The 23,299-nt window shown below is 34.3% G+C and overlaps 1 protein-coding gene across 2 annotated transcripts in view; it reads left to right on the top strand.

Annotated features, from left to right (window-relative positions):
* The first annotated feature begins 2,081 nt into the window (after positions 1-2,081).
* Positions 2,082-23,299, top strand: part of LOC149794417 (bestrophin-4-like) — a 32,215-nt gene continuing 10,997 nt past the window's right edge. The window contains exons 1-10 of one of the 2 annotated variants that reach the window (XM_089968616.1): positions 2,084-2,839; positions 8,745-8,879; positions 10,569-10,735; positions 13,666-13,820; positions 14,044-14,121; positions 14,917-15,069; positions 16,147-16,227; positions 19,580-19,731; positions 21,519-21,665; positions 22,347-22,715. In XM_089968616.1, coding sequence (XP_089824742.1) covers positions 2,661-2,839; positions 8,745-8,879; positions 10,569-10,735; positions 13,666-13,820; positions 14,044-14,121; positions 14,917-15,069; positions 16,147-16,227; positions 19,580-19,731; positions 21,519-21,665; positions 22,347-22,715 — 1,616 coding nt within the window. In that variant the 5' untranslated portion in view covers positions 2,084-2,660. Of the gene's footprint in view, positions 2,840-8,744; positions 8,880-10,568; positions 10,736-13,665; positions 13,821-14,043; positions 14,122-14,916; positions 15,070-16,146; positions 16,228-19,579; positions 19,732-21,518; positions 21,666-22,346; positions 22,716-23,299 lie in introns of both variants that reach the window. The other variant, XM_089968617.1, reaches the window with a different exon arrangement.

The following is a 23,299-nucleotide window of genomic DNA, read 5'->3' as shown; positions in this document are numbered from 1 at the left end:
ACCAAAAAGAATAGAACATGCATTAAACAGAAAGAATCTGTAAGTCTGAACAGGAAATACAATGTTTATGGACTTCAACATTTTTTGTCTTTGCGTGTGATAATGAAATATGTTAAATTCAACTGATATCGGCAAAGGTCACTTGAATTAAAATTTCCAGACCTACGAATATCAAGATTATTCACATAGGAATTTTATAAACCCTCTTCGAAGTTCAAAATCTTTTTAAATTCCCCAAATCGTATCAGAAACATTTAATTTCCTTTCCTTTGCATCTTTTGCATCTATTTCATCATTAGGTTAGTTCGAATGACAGTTGCCGAATTGAACGCAGTTTGTGACATCATTGGTGATTTTATTATTATTATTAATAATAATAATAATAATAATAATAATAATAATAATATTATTATTATTATTATTATTATTATTATTATTATTATTATTATTATTATTAATCGCTGCAGGTTATGATGTGTCTGGCAGATCAGTGTCACGGGACACATCCACCTCTAGTTAACAACTATGTTTCCTCGATGTGGTATCAAAACTTTGTACACGAAAGCATCATTGCCGTCCATTACGCAAAACATTTGGGATCAACCTTCTATCTAGCGTGAGTAAAAATCAGCAAAACACCAGAGTTCCGTTTAAAAATTAACATTTATTTATATCTCTTTCAAACCGACATTTTACCATTAGGTCAATAACAATATTTTACTTTAGAATTAGGCTGTTTTCTTGATAGGGTATTGCTTGCTTGTGTCCTGTGAATTTTATGAAAAAGAAAAAAGCCAGTAATTCATATGTGCGTTTCTTCTGCAACAAAAAAGTATATTCCACATATGAAAAGGAAGATTCTAGAGCATTATTCCTGAAAGTGAAAAAGGGTGTTATTCCAGAAAGTTAAAAAGGATGTTATTTCAAAAGTTATTAAGGATTTTATTACAAAAGTGAAAAAGGATATTATTCCAAAAAGAGATTAGGAATGTTAATCTATATGAGACAAATTGTGCTATTTGAAAAAGGTGAGAACGAAAGTTATTCCAGATAATAGACATGATTTCAAAATATTCCAAAGGAATATTGGATTGTGAAAACCGTAGTTGCAATGTTGTTGAAGAAGAGTGTATCTCATTTTAGAACTCGGAAATGTGGAACTTAGAGATCATTATGTTAAACATTACAACTGGAAAATAGCCATTGCTTATCAGTTTGTGATATCGTTGAATATACGATGCAGCTGACCAATCTGTGTGAGCAATGCATCTATATTAAACTTTTAAAATATGACAATGAACGGAGATTGACCAAATCCAACCATATATATGGCTATTATTCACTCTGCATACACACGCATAATTGCTTTTTCATCTAAAGCAGTGGTGGGTAAAATAATGTCCAGGGCTCGGATTCAGCCTATGACTTAATTTCATCCGTTAAGTTACATCATATGGTGTGGCTTTAACAATCACTTTTCCGACCCACCGCCTTTATGCATTTACTTGGTGTCACTAGCATGCTCTATTCTTATCTTCTTTTCTTTTTTAATTAACCATAAATTGCAAAATGTTCTATATCTAAACACTATAACTCCTTACATTTCAGCTTTTGATACTAAAGGATATATTTTTGCTTGGCTTAGAATATAAGAAACGCTCCACAATGAAATGGCAATAACCTTCAATAAAAGTACATAAAGAATATTCTCTTTCTAGTAAAAATTGTAAACTTTAATGGAGAGTGTTTACTGGTTTTATTAAAAGGTGCTGGTTACAATAGTAAGACTGTAGAGTAAATAGACAGTGTTTAATGGTGTTATCAAAATGTACTGGTTGCAATCGTAAGAAGACATAACAAGGTTCTTTGCTCCAGCTTGGCAACTAATAATTGGATGTCCATGCTATCGCTTCAAACTAATGCATATTAATGAAAACCAAAATCGTGCTCAGTAATATTTTATTATCCTATACACTAATAAATATAATTTAAAAAGTAATTAAAATGTACGTTTTTATCACACTGTGAAAAGAACTGTCCATAATCTAGAATTGCTCATGCTCTCTTTTAGATTATTTCAGAGAGAAGTAACCTTGCCACTTTTGATTCCATTCGTTCGTGACTGTGAGAAAGGACATTGTTCTGTCATCCATCCTTTCGTTTGTTACTCTGAGAAAAGACTTTGTTCTGACAACCTTCGGTCTAAGACAAAGCCACATAAATCTGTTAGAAGCATGTAGGCATCCGAGTTCATATAAGTACCATCTTATTTCTTATCTATAACAGAATGTAGAAGAGATAAAGATATAAATATAACAAGAAGAGAACGTGCAGTATTTCGAACTGCATCTGGAAAGAATATTGGTAACAGATGGTTGACTGAATCAGGTCGTACCCTATCAGACCCAAGCGGTTTAAAAGTGATGCCCTCTGGAAAGGAGATTTTGGAAGACACATAGACGTTAACTCACAGTTAGTGAATAACGGAATCATGGACAAATATTTGTTTCATTTTGACATGCAAAGTGAAACCTAGTTTTTTAAATATTATTAGGCATTATAGCCAGAATTATATGAAGGGATTTGCTCAAATTTGCTAACAACTCGATTCCTGTTAATTTCATTCTAAGGAGTTCTCATCCAGAAGACAGATCCGCAAAATGACAATATCATATCAGTTTCGAGTCGCCAACACTTCGCTGTTTGGATTTTTCAAGCTTTTGTCAATATGGAGGGGCAGCGTTTACAAACTTGTGTTTAAGGAGATGGTCATCTTTAGTGTTCTGTACGCAGCTATTAGTCTGATATACCGATTTGCACTCAATTCGGAGCAAAAGGAGTGAGTATTTCAATGAAACCGTTACCCATTTAATATTAATGTCAGTATGTAAGAAACATATTCCCTTGTATGGTTGAAAACAAACATTTAAGTTGAGATAAATATTAATCTATTTTGTTATTTCTTGTCGGCGAAAGGGAAAGTAATATATCGTATTCTAAAAAAAGACATTAAAATTGTTTGTTTTATTGCAAATGAATAGCATAATTCTCATCCAGAAAGAAATCGACTCTGAAAAGCACACCTGTTTTACACTAGAACAATGCACATATATTTTTTTCTGGATATTTACTTCCTTTCATCCACCTACTCCTGTAAAATTATATTCCGTTAACTCACTATTTCTAATGGATTATATTGCACCAACTCACCTACTCCTTTGAGATTATAGTACATTAACCCACTTACTCATGTAAGATTATATTACATTAACCCACCTACTCATGTGAGATTATATTACATTAACCCACCTACTCCTGTGAGATTATATTACATTAACCCACCTACTCCTGTGAGATTATATTACATGAACTCACCTACTCCTGTAAGATTATATTACATTAACCCACCTCCTCCTGTAAGATTATATTACATTAACCCACATACTACTGTAAGCTTATATTACATTAACCCACCTACTCCTGTGAGATTATATTACTTTAACCCACCTATTCCTGTAAGATTATATTACATTAATCCACCTGCTCCTGTAAGATTATATTATATTAACCCACCTACTCCTGTGAGATTATATTACATTAACACACCTATTCCTGTAAGATTATATTACATTAATCCACCTACTCCTGTAAGATTATATTACATTAACCCACCTACTCCTGTGAGATTATATTACATTAACACACCTATTCCTGTAAGATTATATTACATTAATCCACCTACTCCTGTATGATTACAAGTACATTTACCTCACCTACTCCTGTAAGATTATATATACATTATGGCCTAAGGCATCGAATTTTTTACATCTTAAAATATTATATTTCAATGAAAACTTGCACGTTGTCAGTCTTGTTTCATTTTCAAAAGTGACACATTTCTGTTGATTACAAGGGTGAGTATATAGATATTGCAGCGCCAACCGCTCTGTACTGGCTCGTACAGTATATTTCTAACAGCAGTTTTGCTTTACATTTGCATGTGACACATGCATTGATTGCTGTTGATTTTAGATGTTTTGTGGCTTTTAGGAGAGAAATACAAAAGTGTAGACTCTCTCTCTCTCTCTCTCTCTCTCTCTCTCTCTCTCTCTCTCTCTCTCTATATATATATATATATATATATATATATATATATATATATATATATATATATATATATATATATATATATATATATATATATAGTCATTTGAGCGTGTGAGTGTAACCAACAAAGGGAGCCTAACACTAACATACACATACGCACACACACACACACACACACACATATATATATACATATATATATATATATATATATATATATATATATATATATAGAGAGAGAGAGAGAGAGAGAGAGAGAGAGAGAGAGAGAGAGAGAGAAGAGCAGTGTTGATAACTTAATTACTCTTTCGATAGATAGTCAGATATATTGATTGATTGATAGATTGAAAGATAGATAGTTATATAGATATATTCATAGATAGATAATTAGATAGAAAGACAGACAGATAGACAGACATACAGATAGATAGATAGATGGATAATGCAGTACTGATAACTTAGTTTTTTTTTCTCTTTAAATGTGCAATATACTGTCTGTCGTAAGGGCTCCACACTGAGTTCCAAATGCACTGAATTATATACTGTCTGTCGTAAGGGCTCCACAGTGAGTTCGAAATGCACTGAATTATATACTGTCTGTCGTAAGGGCTGAACACTGAGTTCGAAATGCACTGAATTATAATCGTCTGTCGTAAGGGCTCCACACTGAGTTCGAAATGCACTGAATTAGCCAGTTATGATGTTTTCTCATATACATCTAGTTTAATATTGTTAACAATGAAAGTATAAATGAGTGATTTGCTGTTACTGAATGTATTTATTACTTGTTAGAGAGCGTGTAAAGATTTAGGGAATAATAAATAACATGCATTACCTCGAGTAGAAGTGTCAGAGAAAACAAGTACCGTTGACTTGCAACATTTTCAATATTAACACAATCTCAAACTGAAAACCTGGAATATATGATTATGTCATACTGAAAAAGGTCACGTGAGACTTTCTTTATCGTATGTCTCCAAACGTTAGGAGCAGAACTATCGACCATTGTTAAATTATATAATATCATCCATCATGGGATTCTGGTAATTTACCTTTCTCTCTTGACATTTCTCCACCCATGACATGTTGAGTTAGTATACTTTCCAATGCCTTTGTTTAAAGGAATATCTGGACATCGCGAATTAGTGAACGCAAAATATTGCAGATTCCGTACCAACAAAGCTACATCATAGACATTTACAGTGTTGAACCTTACAACGTTTTTTGACGTGCTGTACGGAACTTCGTGGTGCTAGATCTAACTATACATAGATGCCGTATTGTCTGAAACTTTTTAGTGCTTGGCGTAAATATATATGGACACACGGTAAAATTCGCAGAAAAAGCAATCGTTGAAAAACCTAGAATCTTGCAATCGTTTTCTCGGTGATAACCAATTTTTATTTTCTTTGGGTAATACAGAATGCAGCATATTTGGCTCGAAGCAAAGGGTTAAATAATGTTCAGAGAATTAAAAATAACCCGTGTTGCCACATAGTCAGTTCACAAATGTGTCTTCAATATTTAGGTTTCCATAAAGATTACTTAAAGAGGCATCAGCATACTAGATAACTTGAATGTCAGGCTATGATTTTTCTATAGACAATTCCACTGAACCAGAAAAGCATGCATTCCTTTGCTACAGTGGCGTTTGGTTATATTCTTTCTTTTTGGTGTACAGAAATGGGTAGCAAAAGTACAAAATTGATTACACAAATACAAATTCTCATTCTGGTGATATACAGAAATTGTTAACATAATATTTTAAAAATTCTATATGGTATACAGATATTGGTAATAAAAAAATATGTCTGCTCGTTGTGGTGTAGAGAAATCTGTAAGAAAAATAAAATGTCTCCTCTTTGCGGTCTACAGAAATCGGTACGAAAAATAAAATGTCTCCTCTTTGCGGCCTACAGAAATCGGTAAGAAAAATAAAATGTCTCCTCCTTATGGTGTGCAAAAATTTTTGGGGAAAAAAGGAAATTCCAAATAAATATCCTTGAACCTGTATCAAGCATTTGATACTATATAGAATTGAGCGACTCAATCATTCTCGTGTTAAACGAAAATAAGATATGCCCATTTTACTTAAGTCAAAGACTTATGAAACTTCCTCATCATTACTATTTCTTCACTAGGAGCGGAGAGGTTTAGTTTATTATATCAAATAGTACATACAGAGCTTCAATGGCTTTCTTTTATAATACAATTAAAGATTTTAACTTATTATCCAATTTTAACAAGACAATTTCAGGTCATTTTACTTCAGCTGTTATGGCTGACTTTTCATATCAAAGCAGATAAAGGCAACATGGTTGAATTAGTTTTTACTAGTTTGAAGTAGCTGTTAGGAATGTTCAAAATGTAAAATCATATTTTATGTTGCAATGTTGAAAAGTAATTTTTCGTACTTTAGTTATGTATAAAAGTTATAATTTGCAGTGTGTACCATGTCATAAAATGATGATCCCTCAGGATCACTATAGAAAAAAAATCTTGTCATAAACTTGTATTGGTGGATAAACATACTTTTTTCAATTATTATTCGATTTTTTTATAAAAAAAAATAACGTTTATTTTACCTTGAAGAGGTGGCATAGTGTGTATTCTAGTCTTTGAAACTGTGCAGGTGTCGCGTTGTCTTGTCGTATTGCTGGTGTAGATGTTGTAGCGTGTATGCAATCGATGACTTTAGTCTTTACGTGTGTTTTATATCTACTTTCATTGTAGTTGTTTAATGGGTGTGCATGGAAGACCACACATTGGGGTAAGGTGGAGAACTCCCCTCCTGGATTTCACCTCTAAGCATGTTTAGTATTACATCCGTAAAATTTAATAGCTGACCATTACATATTTGCCCAATCCACTCCCCCTTCAAAAAAATAATTCTGCAATGGCCCCCGTGGGTGTTCTGTGTCACATGTAATGCGACACTTTAAAAAGTTGTTATATGTATTATAATTTGTGTTACATGTCGATCACAACTATTGTTGTTATTATTATTACTTATTATTATTATTATTATTATTATTACTATTATTGATGTTGTTGTTTACACAAATTGGACACACGTATGGCTCATAAACATCAGTTGCAATCTGCGAAGTGAAATATCTGCCATGGTAATCATTAGAGGCATATATTCATAATTGTTAAGGAATTACGAAAAGAGTGTCAATCACGGTACGTTTTGCGCCAGGTTACTAGTGTATCTTGAAGAGTCCACACTATACATTATTGTCGACATTGGTAAACCAAACCTTGATGTAAATTGCTGCCTTCAACTTTACCGGTGGATTCCTTATTTGCTGTAAATCTCTTGCCTTCATCTTTACGGGTGGATTCCTTATTTGCTGTAAATCTCTGCATTCAACTTTACTGGTGGGTTCCTTGTTTGCTGTAAATCGCTACCTTCAACTGTACTGGTGGATTCATTATTTGCTGTAAATATTTGCCTTCAATTTTACGGGTGGGTTTCTGGCTTCATGTAAATCGCTGCCTTCAACTGTACGGGTGGATTCCTTACTTGCTTGCAAGATCTTCGAAGAACTTGGGGTGGGGGCAGGGTGGATCTATACAGAATAATTTTGAGCCTATACAACTTGTATGATTTGTTTGCATTTATTTAAACATGCGCACGCAAATTAAAGAAAGCGTGAACAATCATGGATATACACATTAGACGAAATCAATCATTTTACTTTGGAACAAGTAAAATATGTCTAAAGTGTTAGCAAAAGTCAAAAGTCGTGGGTTCAAATCTCAGGCTTGATCAAAGTGCGTATGTGAGAAAACTTGCCAGTAGCTTCTCGTGAGTTGGTGGTTCTTCTCGGGCACATCATACAGTAGTGATCAGTACAGTAGTGAACTTCATTCGGAATACCACTGGAACTCTTTTGGATTTCTCGATACTTGAATTTGATAGAACATTCAGGACTGTTTAGTATTTTGATTCATAATATTGTAAGTTATTTTTTTTTCACTTTGTATTTCAGGAAAATAAATTATATTTTTAATTTCATAAAACTTGATGATTTTCGCTTTTATGTTACTTAGTTTAAAACCACAGAGTCGAAACAACAATGAACTTTAAACAGTGTGCTTATATTTTTATAAAAATTCTGCATTTGTATGTAGCCGTTATAATAAGCGTTTAATCATTTAAAATGTTAATGATTAATTTGCATGTTTGAGTTTTGTTTTTCTCTATTGTGGTGAAAAAATCAACCGAAAAGTGTGTGACAAGCTGATCGTCAGTATATTCATTTATAAGCATTATATGGCGCTAAATTGTATCACAAACGGGTGTTTATCGAAATAAAGACAAGGATCATATTTTCTTTTACAGCAAACAGGTTACGGTCTGTAGGTGATGCACTTCATTTGTACATGTAATAAACTAACATTTTGCGACAGAACCGTGGACATTCATGTTACAAATATTCAAGTACAAGACTACTTATTTCATAATTCTGTACATTTCTCTGGACTCTTTGGTCAGTGGGGTGTAAATCACATAAAAATTCTTTTTATAATAAAACAAAACAGAAGAAAAGAAAACAACAACAATAAATTCATACATTAGATGTCTCTTGAACACAAAGCTTATAGCTTTTGATTTTGTCTCATTCCAGTATCTTCGAGAAGATAGCCAAATACTGTAATCAACACACCAGTCTAATTCCAGTTTCCTTTGTACTGGGGTTCTACGTGTCTCTGGTGGTCAATCGATGGTGGCAGCAGTTTCTAAATGTGCCATGGCCAGACAGGTTAATATATATATATATATATATATATATATATATATATATATATATATATATATATATATATATATATATATATATATATATATATATATATTGCAGATCATATGACGAATAAAAATCCTTTCAAGTGCACTGGATCCAACATGGTATCACGTGTGTCAGGTATTGATTATGATATATACAATAAACTGACTACGTACAGTGCGAAACTAGTATCTAACTATCCTGAACGCTTTCGACTCTTGAATGTGTCATAACCGTTTTTCTGTTTTATTTGTTTATTTTATTTGTTTATCTTGTCTATGTTTTGTATTTGCCTTTGAAAAAGATTCACTGACGAGTCGAAAGCGTCCAGGTTAGCTAGATACTAGTTTGGCACTGTTCGTTGTCAGTTTATTGTATATATATATATATATATATATATATATATATATATATATATATATATATATATATATATATGCATATGCAATAAACTGACAACAGTTTCTTGCGTTGTTTGAGAGCCTAGTAATAAAGTACACACTTTAGTGAACTGTTAATTAGTTAGCTTTGCTTGAACAATGGTTTAGCATAAGACTCGGTCTCCTTTTGTCGGAGTTACGGTCATGCACAAAATATTAACAATGACTGCACAGGAAATTGAACATTGATTTGCCCACTGCCTCGCCTTCCTTCCATGAAAAGACTTAGACAATAATCAAATCATACGTATTTCCTGAAGAAAGTAACAAAACTGATAACACACCGTTTCAAAAAGAGTACAACAGTAATTTACTATCGCTTTCCAAACCAGAGTGTAAACTAATGGTTTACTTTCATTCAATCCTTAAGTTGTCTTAGAATTATATACTTTTAAAATTAAACATTTGAAAAATGAAGGTAAGAAAGAGAAATGCCGCAAAGCTCGGGCTAGAAGAAAACATATTAGAGTTTACATTATTTTAAGTAAGAGATATATTGAACAATATGTGTGTTTATTTTTCGGTAAAAAAATCAATCAGTTAATTGGGTAACACCAATTTCTTACGTGTGTTCCAATGGTATCGAATTGGTTGACACTAGTATTAGTAACCATCTTTAAGATTTTGCCTGAAGTACACTGCTTTCACAAGAGTTTATTGCGCTTCGATATATTTATAACCTAATCTACCCAAATCATGAATATTCGGAATACGGGAGGCTTTATGCCCATAGATTTATCTGTTAGCCAGTATAAACAATTGAACAACGTCTTCGAAGAAACCTGATCCGGTCAGACAATTTACTGCTTCAGTGGGGATTTGTGTGCGCTACATAGTTTTCGCGAAGCATTCTCTTTAGTAAAATTACAGGTACAAATTGGCCTCAGATCTAAGGTTAGCATATAAAAAACACGCTCTATTCATGGTAAGTATTTTCCCCTAATAGTACTTAAGTAATTTTTTGGGGGTGAAAACAACTCAGCGTCTCATAGGTACCAAAGTGGTAGCTTTTAATCTATATTTACTTTTTTGTTTTGTCTGAGCGGGTCCGGTTAGTTCAAATGATCCTATTGACTGAAATTCAAAACTAATACAGAAAAGCCCGAAATGATCCAATTGAGCATGACAAAGAATGTTGAGATTGATTTAGTGATTCGCAATGAGCTTTTTCGAAATTGATCAAACACACAAGAAACCCATATAATTTGCTTCGTTGTGTCCTCAGGACCCTGTATATGACTGCACAATATCTCCATGGTGACGACGAGAGGAGCAAGATCATGCGCAGAACGGTCGCGAGATACATGTTATTCGGATTAATTCTGATCTTACGCTCAACTAGCATAGCAGTGATGAAAAGATTTCCAACAATAAACCATATTGTTGATGCAGGTAATACATCAGACGTTAACTATACTGTCAGTGGTCGTCCTTGTCATTTTGTCTCTTAGAAAGTGTATGCCTTAAAGGAACACGTCATAAAATAAATTTATTATTGAAGAAACTTTCCTGGTGAGTTTTCTTTTTCCACAAAAACTCACCTATCTTCATGAAGATTGTTAATATTATGCATGAAAAAGTTTAAAGTTTTATGAAGATGTAACTTTTGAGGAAATATGTTTAATTTTTTCAGTCAAAAATTTGCATCAACGAGCAATTGCACTTTTTATGTGAAGGGAAAGTGACGTCCTTGATGAAAATCGCATGTTATAATGTTAAATTAATTAATTTAATAGAGTTAGAATAGTCTCTTTGATTACTATGAAAATCAATCGTTGTCAACTTTCTCAAAATTCACATTTGATAGCAAACCAAGAAAATCTTCAAAGTAATTGCAATCCGAAAAAATAACTGGCCAATAAATTGGGGACTTTTTCATAATTTATTTGAAAAGTTTCATTTCTTATGATCTATATTTATATTAGGAAGTATTATGTTTTGTCTACCTAGGTTAAGTGTACTTTTCTCGAAATATGATTCCGACCTTAAATAACATCCACATAGGTTTCCGTGATATAGTTAGTGGCTAAGATGCGTACATGCTGCATGTGCATTGATGTGTTCAAGGAAGGATCATAAAAAAAAAACAGAGAGATTAATTGTAGTCTTGGAAACAGGTTTACACCACCCTCTTTGTAGTAAAATGTACTTTTTGTACTGGTGTGTATAATTCACTGAACATAAACACAAAGAAAATTGATTATAATGGAGGAGAAAATATATTTTCCAAATTAACATTTTCTGCTCAGTGTTGATTTGTCTTTGACACAGCCCATGTCTTTGCTATGGGTCAGTTCTTCCTGCAGAAAGTAATCAGTTCTATGTACCTACACATGTAGAGGTCAAACTTAGCAGTGTTACAAAGCTGACTTGTTCACGTTTACATGAAACACATGTTATTAAATTAGATATAGATGACCAATAAGTTTTGAAGAAAAAAAGATAGTTATTGCATGACAAAATTTGAAACTTATTTCGTAGTTTTGAACTCCTGTTTAACCTACTATTGTGATACGAAACGTCTGCTACATTTTGTGAATTCGTAACAAAAAAGAAGATTGGGTAATAGGAATCAAAGAAAGTATACGGCAGATTTGATACTACATACATAGATAATATATATAGATAGCGAAATTTCCAACATATTTGCAAATCTTTAGAAAAAGAGACAGTTCTTTACAAAATATGTAATAATCATGAATAACGTTACTTCTTTACGAAAAACATGTTGGCAGACTTTCAAGAAAAAGTTACTCTTTGTAAGAAATTTTTTTTTTAAAAAATCTTCATAACCACATGTGATTTGTTTGTGAAAAACGAACACTTATCAGAAGAAGCTTCGTCCTGTAAAAAGAAAATGATTCTTTATCTTCCTGTTCTGCCAAAGTACAAAACTAATTACCTGAAATAGTAATGCCTTTGACGGGAAGATTTGTTTACTGTGTTAGCTAAACAGATCCCCATGAAACAGTTTCGTTACGCGAAAAACGAATATTTTTTGCAGAGAAAGACTCTTTTGACTGAAGAGGTTGCCATTTTCTTTAATCACATTTTTCGTAAAAGCTTTTTCTCGTGAAAAACAAATACATTAATGACAAATGAACACTGATGATAGTCATATTTCTTATAATCAATAAATCGTTAATCCATAAATCAATGACTTATTGCATGTTTATTCATATTTATTGTATTTGGTATGAATTATTTATGTACTGCTGTTTTGTTGAAATTATTTCTCTAAGTTTGAGGGTTATATAAACAAGCTTTGCAAATGAGAACGTTGTCTAAATGCGGTACTGAAATGTATCAAATAGAAATCTTCAACAGCTTGGACTTAAATTTTTAATCACGTTCATAACAAAAGCGAGTTTTTTTGAGAATATTTTCCACTTTTCTGTTTTGAAGTCATCCAAAAAGCAAGAGATATGTCATTCGAGATCTAGCATTTAATCTTGTATCTGGGAGCTATTTGGAATACAGTCCATAATATAGTATCGTCATATTCAAAACAAGTTGTCTACCTTACAATACAAAAAGTTTAAGTTATCTACCTTGCAATACGAAACATTTAAGTAGTCTACCTTGCAACATAATAAGTTTCAGTTATCTACCTTGCAATACAAAACGTTTAAGTAGTATATCTTGTAACACGAAACGTTTAAGCAGTCTACCTTGCAATATAAAAATGCAGATGTATGTAGCAAACATATGATTTTGATAAAAGCAACAAAAAGAGGAGAAATTCAAAACTTAAAAAAAAAAAACAAGAAGAAGAAGACGAAAAAGAACAGAGCATATTTCTCGAACTAAGGCAATTTATATGAATCTGTAACAACTACACAGATCAGGGCCGGATTGGGGGGGGGGTCCAGGGTTTCCCCCAGTCGAAACCCCCCATAACGTACGTACACACAAACGAACAGTCACTTGTCACTTGAAATTTGACCATCATTATATTATTGCGCACGTTTTTTGGGTATCGTGCACACTTTGAGTAAAAGACACATAGACTTTTGCTGTGATGCCTTTTCGAGGAAAGTCAGAGCTCTTTTAAAATGTTGGACCCACCCACCACTCCCGGCCAACATTTGACTTGATCTGGCCCTGTAGAGTGATACTGTTCATCCGCGAAAGTAAACACCGACTGATATTTTAACATACGAAGTAAATACCGACTGATTTTAACAATAATGTAACAACAGGCGGAAAGCGTGTTTCGTCCTATCTACAGTAACACCAGGGAAATTCTTTACAGGTAAAGCTGTTTGCCGTTTGCTTAATCTTTGATAAAAAAAAAAAGACGTTGTATATTTCGTTCATAGGTTTCATTACACATGACGAGGCAGTACTTTGGGAGTCTGTGGAATGCAAATATCACAAGTTCTGGGTTCCTCTGATGTGGGTGAATAGTTTATTGACCCAGGCCAGAAAGGAAGGGAGAGTAGACACGGACTGGGGCTTGCGCATGATCATGGAGGTGAGCGCATACGCAGCATGTTAATAAATTTTAAAAAAAATTGAAAAAAAATGAAAAAAAGAAAACATTTGCCAGACGACTGATTAGGTTAAACCATTGATTTACAGCCATTGCAAAACTGTCCCGTATGACACGTTTGACTTCAAGTATAGTATAGAAAATGTTCCAATTAAAGACAATGTATTTATCAAGTGAATAAATACCCACAGCATTTTTTTTTCAGCCACTCGCCGATTTCCGTGACAAGTTATCGGTCTGTTTTCAATATGATTGGATCACAATACCGCTTGTATACACTCAGGTAAGTACTTTTCCATGAGAAAAAGATTTTAAATATTCATTTATTTATCATTTTAAACTTTATCACTGTCATCATCTTCGTCATCATCATGATTTTTATCGTCATCCAGTTTTATTTTTACAGCTAAGTATATCGAATTGCTGGCATAATTTAACGAAGTCAAAAGAAACAATACTATGATATACAATCTTGGAGCATTTCTGTAATTAATCCATCCCGTAGGAGATACGTATATTGGTTAAACGTTGTCATACACGTCCTTAAGATCTCTTGTTCATGTAGAAGTTATTCACACTTTACAGTTTGAAGAAGAACGTAAAGGGATACTTTAAACTAATCTAGCACCAGAAAAAGAGTGTACTGCACTGCACTCAAGGGCAGCAATATTCATATCTCAGTACATTGTACAGAAAAATATGGCAAGGAAAAGAAATAAATTAACTTTTTATCTATAAATAGATTTTATCAGATTCGAGATCTAGGTCTCCGTGTCCATTTTACATTTTGCGTCTGCATATGAATAAAGCAGTTATACCAATCTATGAAGGTAGAGTTAACCTTCGAATATTTATTCATTTACTCTACCATACACTACATGTACTATACACATGGTACTACATCGACAAAGGCAATAGTAGCAGAAGCAAGACAACTAGCTCCGTTATAGAGTTTGAAATATTTTGACATTAGTCAGATAGTTACTCAAATAAACATTTGTCAAATGATTGATTGGTCGATCGTGTAACATTTGGAATGAATGCGTGATTAAATCGATCCTACCATTTATTATTTTAGGTAGCGACACTTTCTGTGTACACATTTTTCCTGGCTTGCCTGGTGGGCCGTCAGTACACGAAATCGGGTAAGGGAGAACCCGGTTATGATTATGACCTCTTTGTACCGGTCTTCACTATGTTGCAGTTCTTCTTCTATATGGGCTGGCTGAAGGTAAAGACAAAGCCTTGACCTTTACCAGGGACAGTATATTTTTGCTTTCTCAGTTACTGTAATTAATACTATCTTAGATCTCTAAATATTATTATTTTAGTTTCTTCGGTTTTGTTGAATTAATCAAGAAGACATTTCATGAATTGAATCCATGACATTGAGAACGCATTTCCGTCCAAAATCAAAATGGTGTTGTCTAATAATTGTATTGATCATTAATATCAAAAGATTTTCAATAATAAAAGCTTTGTAAATAACTTTCAAATGTACGAATATTTTCAACAGATTCGGATAAATTTAAAACTATCATGTCACAAGAATAAATTAGTCATAACATGTTAATTAATATTTATTTTATTTTTTCCCTTGCTTGCTTGCTTCTTCTTCCTCCTTTATTTCTTGCTGCTGCTTTCTTTGTTTTATTTCAATCAATCTGAAGACTTACATACAAGGCTTAACAAATCCTTTCAAATGAGAATGGTGGAGAACATTTGTCCATTTTTTCAACTCTTTAGACCAAGTTTCCTCTTATTGTCATTGTTGATGGCTGGCAATTTCACTTCGAATTTGCTCGATAGCAGTTATTTCCATTAAAAAGTCCTTACAAGACAACTATGAACTCTGGCATTCGATTGATGTTAAACACGATTATCCTTGGATGCGTTGAGGTCTGGATGCCGAAGGTCGGTAAACGCACGTAATTTCTCTTAGATATTTGTGAAAATGGGTGATGTGGAGAAAAAATATTCACGATCGATTACATCGATGGCTGTATGGGAGTAAATATGAAAGCACGCCAAGGCTTTTCACTGACCTAATGTTAGACTTCTCACATGTTTAGCTTTTCAAATAGATCTAATATTCGGCGGCAAGCTTTTGAACACTATTGTCATGTCATCAAAACCAATTTACTTGTGTGATCCCGTGTCTTGGTTTAGCTCAGTGAAATGGTCAAATAATAGGTAGAGGAAATTATTTCTACACGATGGCTTGAAAAAGTACAAAACATTGAAAAAGATGCATATGAAACATAATTGTTTCAGCTCTTAATGCCGTTTGTATATGTTTATCCGTTAGGTGGCGGAGCAATTGATAAATCCATTTGGAGAAGACGACGATGATTATGACATGAACTGGCTTTTAGACAGACACTTTGCGGTACGTGAGCGCGTGAGTGTGTGCGTATATATATATATATATATATATATATATATATATATATATATATATATATATATATATATACATACATATCAGTGTTTTTCAACCGGGGTTCCGCGGAACGTAAGGGTTCCGTGAGCGCCAGCCAGGGGTTCCGCCGGTGGCGAGTAAAAATATAAAGATAACGGCCGAAATCGCCTGGGACCAAGTCTGGCAGTACCGGAACTGTGCGGTAATTAGTCGTTGTTTATCCACTTAAGTACTGTTTCCGTTGTTGTCCTAATGAGCGTTTAGCGTTTGAATTATTTTCATAACACTGTTGTTTTTGCGCGACCATGGACCGATTTATTAAGAAGAGAAAATTAGACGATGCCACAGCTGACGACCAAACTAAAGCTTAGGAGCAATCGACTGAAGCTACAGCTAGTACCGCGTCATGTGAGCCGAACGTGCCAAAAATTGACGTTGTCGATCGGAATCTTAAAGTTCGTCAGTACAGTGACAATTACATAACTATGGGATTCACTTGGGCAGGAGACCCAGACTGCCCCTTACCGCTCTGTGTTGTCTGCGGGGAAAAGCTTGACAATAGTGCCATGGCACCAGCTAAATTGAAGCGACACTTAACAACTAAACATCCGGATGTAGCGCACAAGAATGTGGCGTACTTCGAGAGGGCACTAAGCTTGAATAAAAAAACAAACCGCTTCATTCGAGAAAAAGTTCAAGATAAGTGACAAAGCTCAAGAAGCAAGTTATGCTGTCGCGGAGATCGTTGCAAAGAAAATGAAATCGCATACCCTCGCCTAAACCGTAATCTTACCTGCATACCGAGAAATTGTGAGAATTATGTTTGGCGAGAGTGCCGTATCTGACATCAATAAGATTCCACTGTCAGACAATACGATAAGCAGACGTATTTCAGACATGACCAGCGACATTGAAAGTCACGTTTTAGCGAAGATAAAGACACGTGGATTCTTTGCACTGCAGGTGGATGAAAGCACCGATGTCAGCGGTAAATCACAGCTTATGGGGTTTGTACGTTTTATTGACAATGGAGCTATTGTTGAAGATTTTTTCTGCTGTAAGGAGTTACCAGAAACAACAAAAGGACAAGACATATTTGACGTTGTCAATTCATATTTGCAGTCATGTGACTTGAACTGGAAAAACTGCATTGGCATTTGTACGGATGGCGCCCTGCCATGACGGGAAATGTCAAAGTTTTGTCTCTCTGGTGCGACAGATGAATCCAGCCATCATGGTCACGCACTGTTTCATCCACAGAGAAGCACTAGTTGCTAAAACAGTTGGAGCCGAGTTAAAGTCTGTGCTGGACATGGTGGTGAAAATCGTTAATTATATGAAGATGAGACTTCTGAAATGTCGCCATTTCGCCAAACTTTGTGAAAGCATGGAAGCGGACCATGTCACACTCATCCAACACACGGACGTACGATGGCTGTCTCGCGGAAAAGTTTTATCTCGTTGCTACGAGCTGAGAGAGGAGATGCTGATGTTCTGTTCTCGTGAAAACTTGAACGATTTTGAAGAAGTACTGAGCAGCGAGTATTGGTGTTCCAAACTAGCTTATATGGCCGATATATTTCATGAATTGAACATTTTGAACAGTGGAATGCAAGGCAGATATGAAAACGTCTTGATTTCAACTGACAGAATAAACGCATTTCTGAAGAAATTGGTAATTTGGAAGAAGCATGCATCTGCTGGAAATTTAGAATTGTTTCCCAGTGTTGTTCAAAAAAATTACCAAGAAATTCTTCCATTGATTGTGACCCATTTGGATGCTCTGTTGAATAGTCTCAGCAAATATTTTCCGTCGATATCTGTTGACCAGTACGACTGGGTTAGAAACCCGTTTGTGGAATCTGAACCGTGCCAAGGACAGTTTACTCTGAAGGAAGAGGAGGAGCTCGTTAACGTTGCGAGTGACAGAACGCTGAAGCTAAAACATGCAGAGTTGAACTTGGATGCGTTTTGGTTACTAGTTGAAAACGAGTACCCGGCTATCGCTGAGAAAGCTTTGCGACTTCTGTTGCAGTTTTCAACTTCTTACATGTACGAGTTCGGATTTTCTGCTATGACCACCATCAAACACAAGAAACGAGAACGACTTTTGTCTGTCGAAGATGAACTTCGGGTGTCTCTCTCGAACATTCGGCCACGAATTCAACTGCTTTGTAGAAATCACCAAGCACAAGTTTCGCACTGAAATGTTCGCTACTGCAAACTGATGCTAACGGGTAACAATAAAGTAACTTATTAACTAGTAATATCGGCTATTCTGGCCACACGAGTTTATTTTTGATTTGGGCTACAATTACAGTGTTACACACATACACCTATATCAATCGGTGTTTTCTCGTGTCACTGCATGTGGTTCCGCGAGAAATCTAAACGCTCCGAAGGGTTCCGTTCCAATAAAAAGGTTGAAAAACGCTGATATATATATATATATATATATATATATATATATATATATATATATATATATATATATATAGCTATTCATGGTACTTGGATGCAACTTTAAGTTTTTCTTTTATAAAATTATTGTACACATTTTGATAGCTTTGACTGGAGGGAGTAATGATCTAGGCTCAATTTAGAGAAACACCTGAATCTTCTATTTGCGTAAGAATTCAATCCAATGTCGAAACTATCCTGTAATTGTGTAATGAAGGAACTTCATATAATAGGAACTCAACCAACTGCTGTGATCTTTATTTAGTTTATTGGAACTAAGATTTAGTTCGCGGAGACCAAATGAGCTTGCCGGTTCGGAGATCATAAAACAATTCAGCTTGAGTTGGAGAACCAATCACTAGAATTTTCCCTTTGATAGTTCACAATTTACTGGCTAGGAGTAGAAATTAAATCTCAGAAACTTAAGCTCTGAATTGTATGATCAGTATCTCCGGACTAGCGATAGGAAGGATGCGAGTTCAAATATTGTGCAGACCAGGTCACCTCGGCCGCCATAGTATGTCAGTGGTCACAGCGCATTACACCAATATCTACAAAGGGTTTTTTAGAACTCGCTGGAGAGATACGAATACCAGAGCTTTTCCAATCCAAGTGTAACTTTAATAAAATCAATAAATAACTTTATTGGTGTGGAGCCTTATAAATCACATCTAAAATTCATTCTATCAAGTGCATATCGTATTAACATATTTTCTCATTGATTTAGATCGAAAAGATATATCTTGCAACAGCTGGTTAACTAAATGCACAATTTATGACATTATTACATTTCTTGTTGGTGTTGGCTGTCATTATTATTAGTATAATTATTATTATTACATTTTTCAAATTGCTTCAGGTTGCAATGTGTTTGATGGATCATTGCCATGGGATATACCCACCTTTAGTTAGGGATGCACGCTTTCATGAAGTGGTGTCAGATCTTCCGTACACGGAGGCCTCCTTGTCATCCAAGAGACCAAATTTCTTGGGATCAACCTTTAATTTAGCGTGAGTCAAAACCACAAATCCGTCAGCATTTTCTATTTTAAACTCCTTCTCATGAGCTGATCGATAAATTTCAAGTAATATGAAAGAAAGCATTCTCGCATGTATGACTTTAAATTGTATACAAATGATACTAACACGCCATCAAATATGGCTGCCATTAATAAAAATATAAAAACGTTTAAATGGTTTGTTATCACTAAATGCTAAAGAGAATGTTAGCTAATTTTACAGAAATCATACTGTCATAGACGACATTCAATTTTATACAAATTATGACGATTCATTCTCAAATTTAGATTAGAGAAATTTAAATTTAAGTATCGCTTTTCAATAACTGATGAACAGAATTTGACCAGATTTGACAGGCATCCTGGTATGAATGGTTTCCAAGAGTCTCCAGATGACACTGATCCGCCAACAAATGTAACAGCCAAAAGAGAACAATATTTAGGCAATCTCTTCTCCGTAATGTTTAATAGAATCTGACCAGGCTTAATAGTAAGCATTAAGACAGAAAAAAACTTTAAAGTTTATAAAAATGAGGTAGGCTGGTATCAGATATGATCAACTTAACTACAAGAAGAAAAATCTTAAAATGACTTCTCAAAAACCGCACAACAAAATTTTATTAAAAACATCCTGATATAAGTTACTTTCAAGTTTGCACAGATAATGTCAATCTGCCTTCTAACACGGCCCACTATTACTTAAAGTATAACAAAACTTTCAAAGATTTATTCTCGATAACCGGTCAACAGAATTTTACCGAATTTAACATAAAGCAAAATGGTATTAGCGGCATTCGGATTGATGCAAATGATCCCGATCCGCGTGAAATATGGCCCTGCATTTTCTAAAAGTAGAAGAAAACAATTTAAATGACCTTATTTCTCACAACGCAATCAGCAGAATTTCTCCAAATTTGACGAATCATTCTGGTATTTCTGGTTATCAAGTTGATACAATCAACGCAAGCATGATTTTAAAAAATGGTTGGGTTACTAACATAAAAACACTTTTGAAAGACTTGTTAGAAATCATTAACAGAATGGACAAGTTATACATAAGACATCCTTCCAAAAGTTTGCAACATATGCCTGTTAGTCCACAGCTATAGCTCCCGTCACTTTAAGTATATCAACTTTTAAAAAACCGCTGAACAAAACTTTGATCAAATTGTATAAGGATGTTTTTAATTGATACAAATAATACCGCTGTACTATCAAATATATTCCTCGTTCTAGGTAAACTTTTAACATCTTCATCTCCAAACTTTCTTTCAGAATTTCAAAACGTTTGCCAGAAAACCATTATGGTATCAATGGATTTCTTGTGTTTGCTAAAATTTATGTTGATTTATTATCAAATATAACCACATAAAAACTCAAGGAAACATTTAAACGAATTCTTCACATGAGCCACATAACATAATTTGACCAAACTGGAGAGAACTCATTCTGGCATGAAGGTCTTTCAAATTTGTACAAAATGACTCCAATTTATCTTCAAGTGTGACTTTTTATCACGAGACTTACAAATAATAATGATGATACTCGTTTGATTCCATTCCAAATGGAATCTTGCTCTTAAGAACCCATGTAACTTTTCCTGTCCTTTATCACAGTGGATATTAAATATAACATTATCTCGGACAATGAGCGTGCATTTGGTTGGAAAAGTATGCCATAGACAGGAAATCGTCGAGATGAAACGGTGCGATTTTTAAGACATATTTTGATTATTGATATTTCCTCATTGTAATTCATCTACTAGTTTCTGATTTACAGGAAACTGACGGCTGAAGAACAAAGGTTTGTCAATCCACACGATTATAGTTTGGAAAATAGGAGACGTTCTTCCTCCACAGATGCTCATCACGAAGGCGGGCACTCGGGTTCCATATGGAGTTTATTATCATGGCGACGGCATCTACAGTAAAGAATCTCAGCGCCCCCCCCCCCCCATACTCATCTACCTTCTTAATTTTTCTAACACTTTCTTCTAATATAGCAATCATTACTTCATACCTTCTTTGAATCTATTAAATCATGAGCAGACCATTATATAATAATGTTGTTATCTCTAGCGACTGAACCTTGGAAACATAGGATATCTTCGACAAGAGGACCAGTTGTTTGAAGCTAGCACTGCTTCTGTGTAATTAATACTTAAGCATACTTCATTCGAACCAAGATCATGCGAAACTTTTACACAGTTTGTGTTATTAACACTTCATTTTTATATGCAAGAACTAGGTGACTTTTTAAAAAAAGCAGTAATATCGCTTGTACCATTAAAAAATACCAAAACCAAATGAGTCAACAGCGATTACAGTCCTTCCACTCTAACTATGATTCTCTTAGCATGGAAATATCAGTCAAGTCTAATCATGCCAATCCGGTATAACCCGGTCTCACTGAAATCTACATACTAAATCTCAACGGAGTGAATGGGCATTATTATGGATTGGCAATATAGTTCCTTTCATACAGTAAATAGGATCCATAAAAGCATGGAAGAATGAACAAAAGTTAAAATAATGGTATTAGAGTGTATATCAATGAGAAACATAAAACGCCGTATTATGCGATAATATTTTGTTTTTACAATAACAGACGATCTCAAATGGCAGATTCACGGGAGACCGTACGATCTTCTCAGCCGAGCCGAAAACTATCGAGCGGATACCGGCTGTTGCAGGCAGCAGTGAAATCTAACAGTGATATGTCTGATCAATACAGCCTAGAAGACATACATGTAGCTGACTACTCCGAGACAGCCAGTTTATCGCCTGAATCTGTTCCTTTGAAACAAATTAAAGCGTTATCTGATGCAGATGACAAAATCGTACAAATGAAGCATATGGATCAAAGTAGGAAATCGAGCTTACCAGCTAATCTACTGCAGACACAAAATGAGACAGACGCAGAAGAGAATAAACAAGTGCGTGATTCAGTTATTAGTCCATCAAGTCATAAATTGAGGTAAATCAAAGATCATATCACATATGTTTGATATGTCAGTATGTTAACATATCACCTTATGTAGTCTGACTTGTTCAAATAAGCTCATAAAATCCTTGTGCAGTATTCTGTTTAATGATTGGCTGCGACTGTGAGAATTTTCCACACTCCGCCTTCCGGAAATATTTTCTTTTCTTTCTTTTCTTTTAACTACTTTTTCTATCAGCTTTTTGGCGACGATATTTTGAGGGATATATTTAGGATATATTTTTCACATGTAAACATGTAATAAGAAAAAGCTATGCGATTATTTCGCAAATATGGTTCGATAATTTCACTTGAATAATTTTATATGAATAAGACAAGTGATCTTCGATGGGAGCTATCGGTTCTATATCGCTCTAATGCCTGGCGCGAATCCTAATTGAGAGTTTATTATGGTGACATTTGCGGCAGTCTATTATTTTCAATTACGTCTTAGAGAATTATCCCCAATCAAATACTTTTATCAGGAATCATGCTTTTTAAATGTACATTTTTCCACTATCATATTTTGAAATAAACATATGTTCATTGTCATGCAACAAAAATCCTTACCCATCTGA

Source organism: Sinohyriopsis cumingii, chromosome 8, assembly GCF_028554795.1.
Source record: "Sinohyriopsis cumingii isolate HCF-2022 chromosome 8, ASM2855479v2, whole genome shotgun sequence".
Classification (NCBI taxonomy): Eukaryota; Metazoa; Mollusca; class Bivalvia; order Unionida; family Unionidae; genus Sinohyriopsis; species Sinohyriopsis cumingii.
Note: the sequence above shows the minus strand (reverse complement) of the source record. Positions and strands in the feature narration are given on the sequence as shown.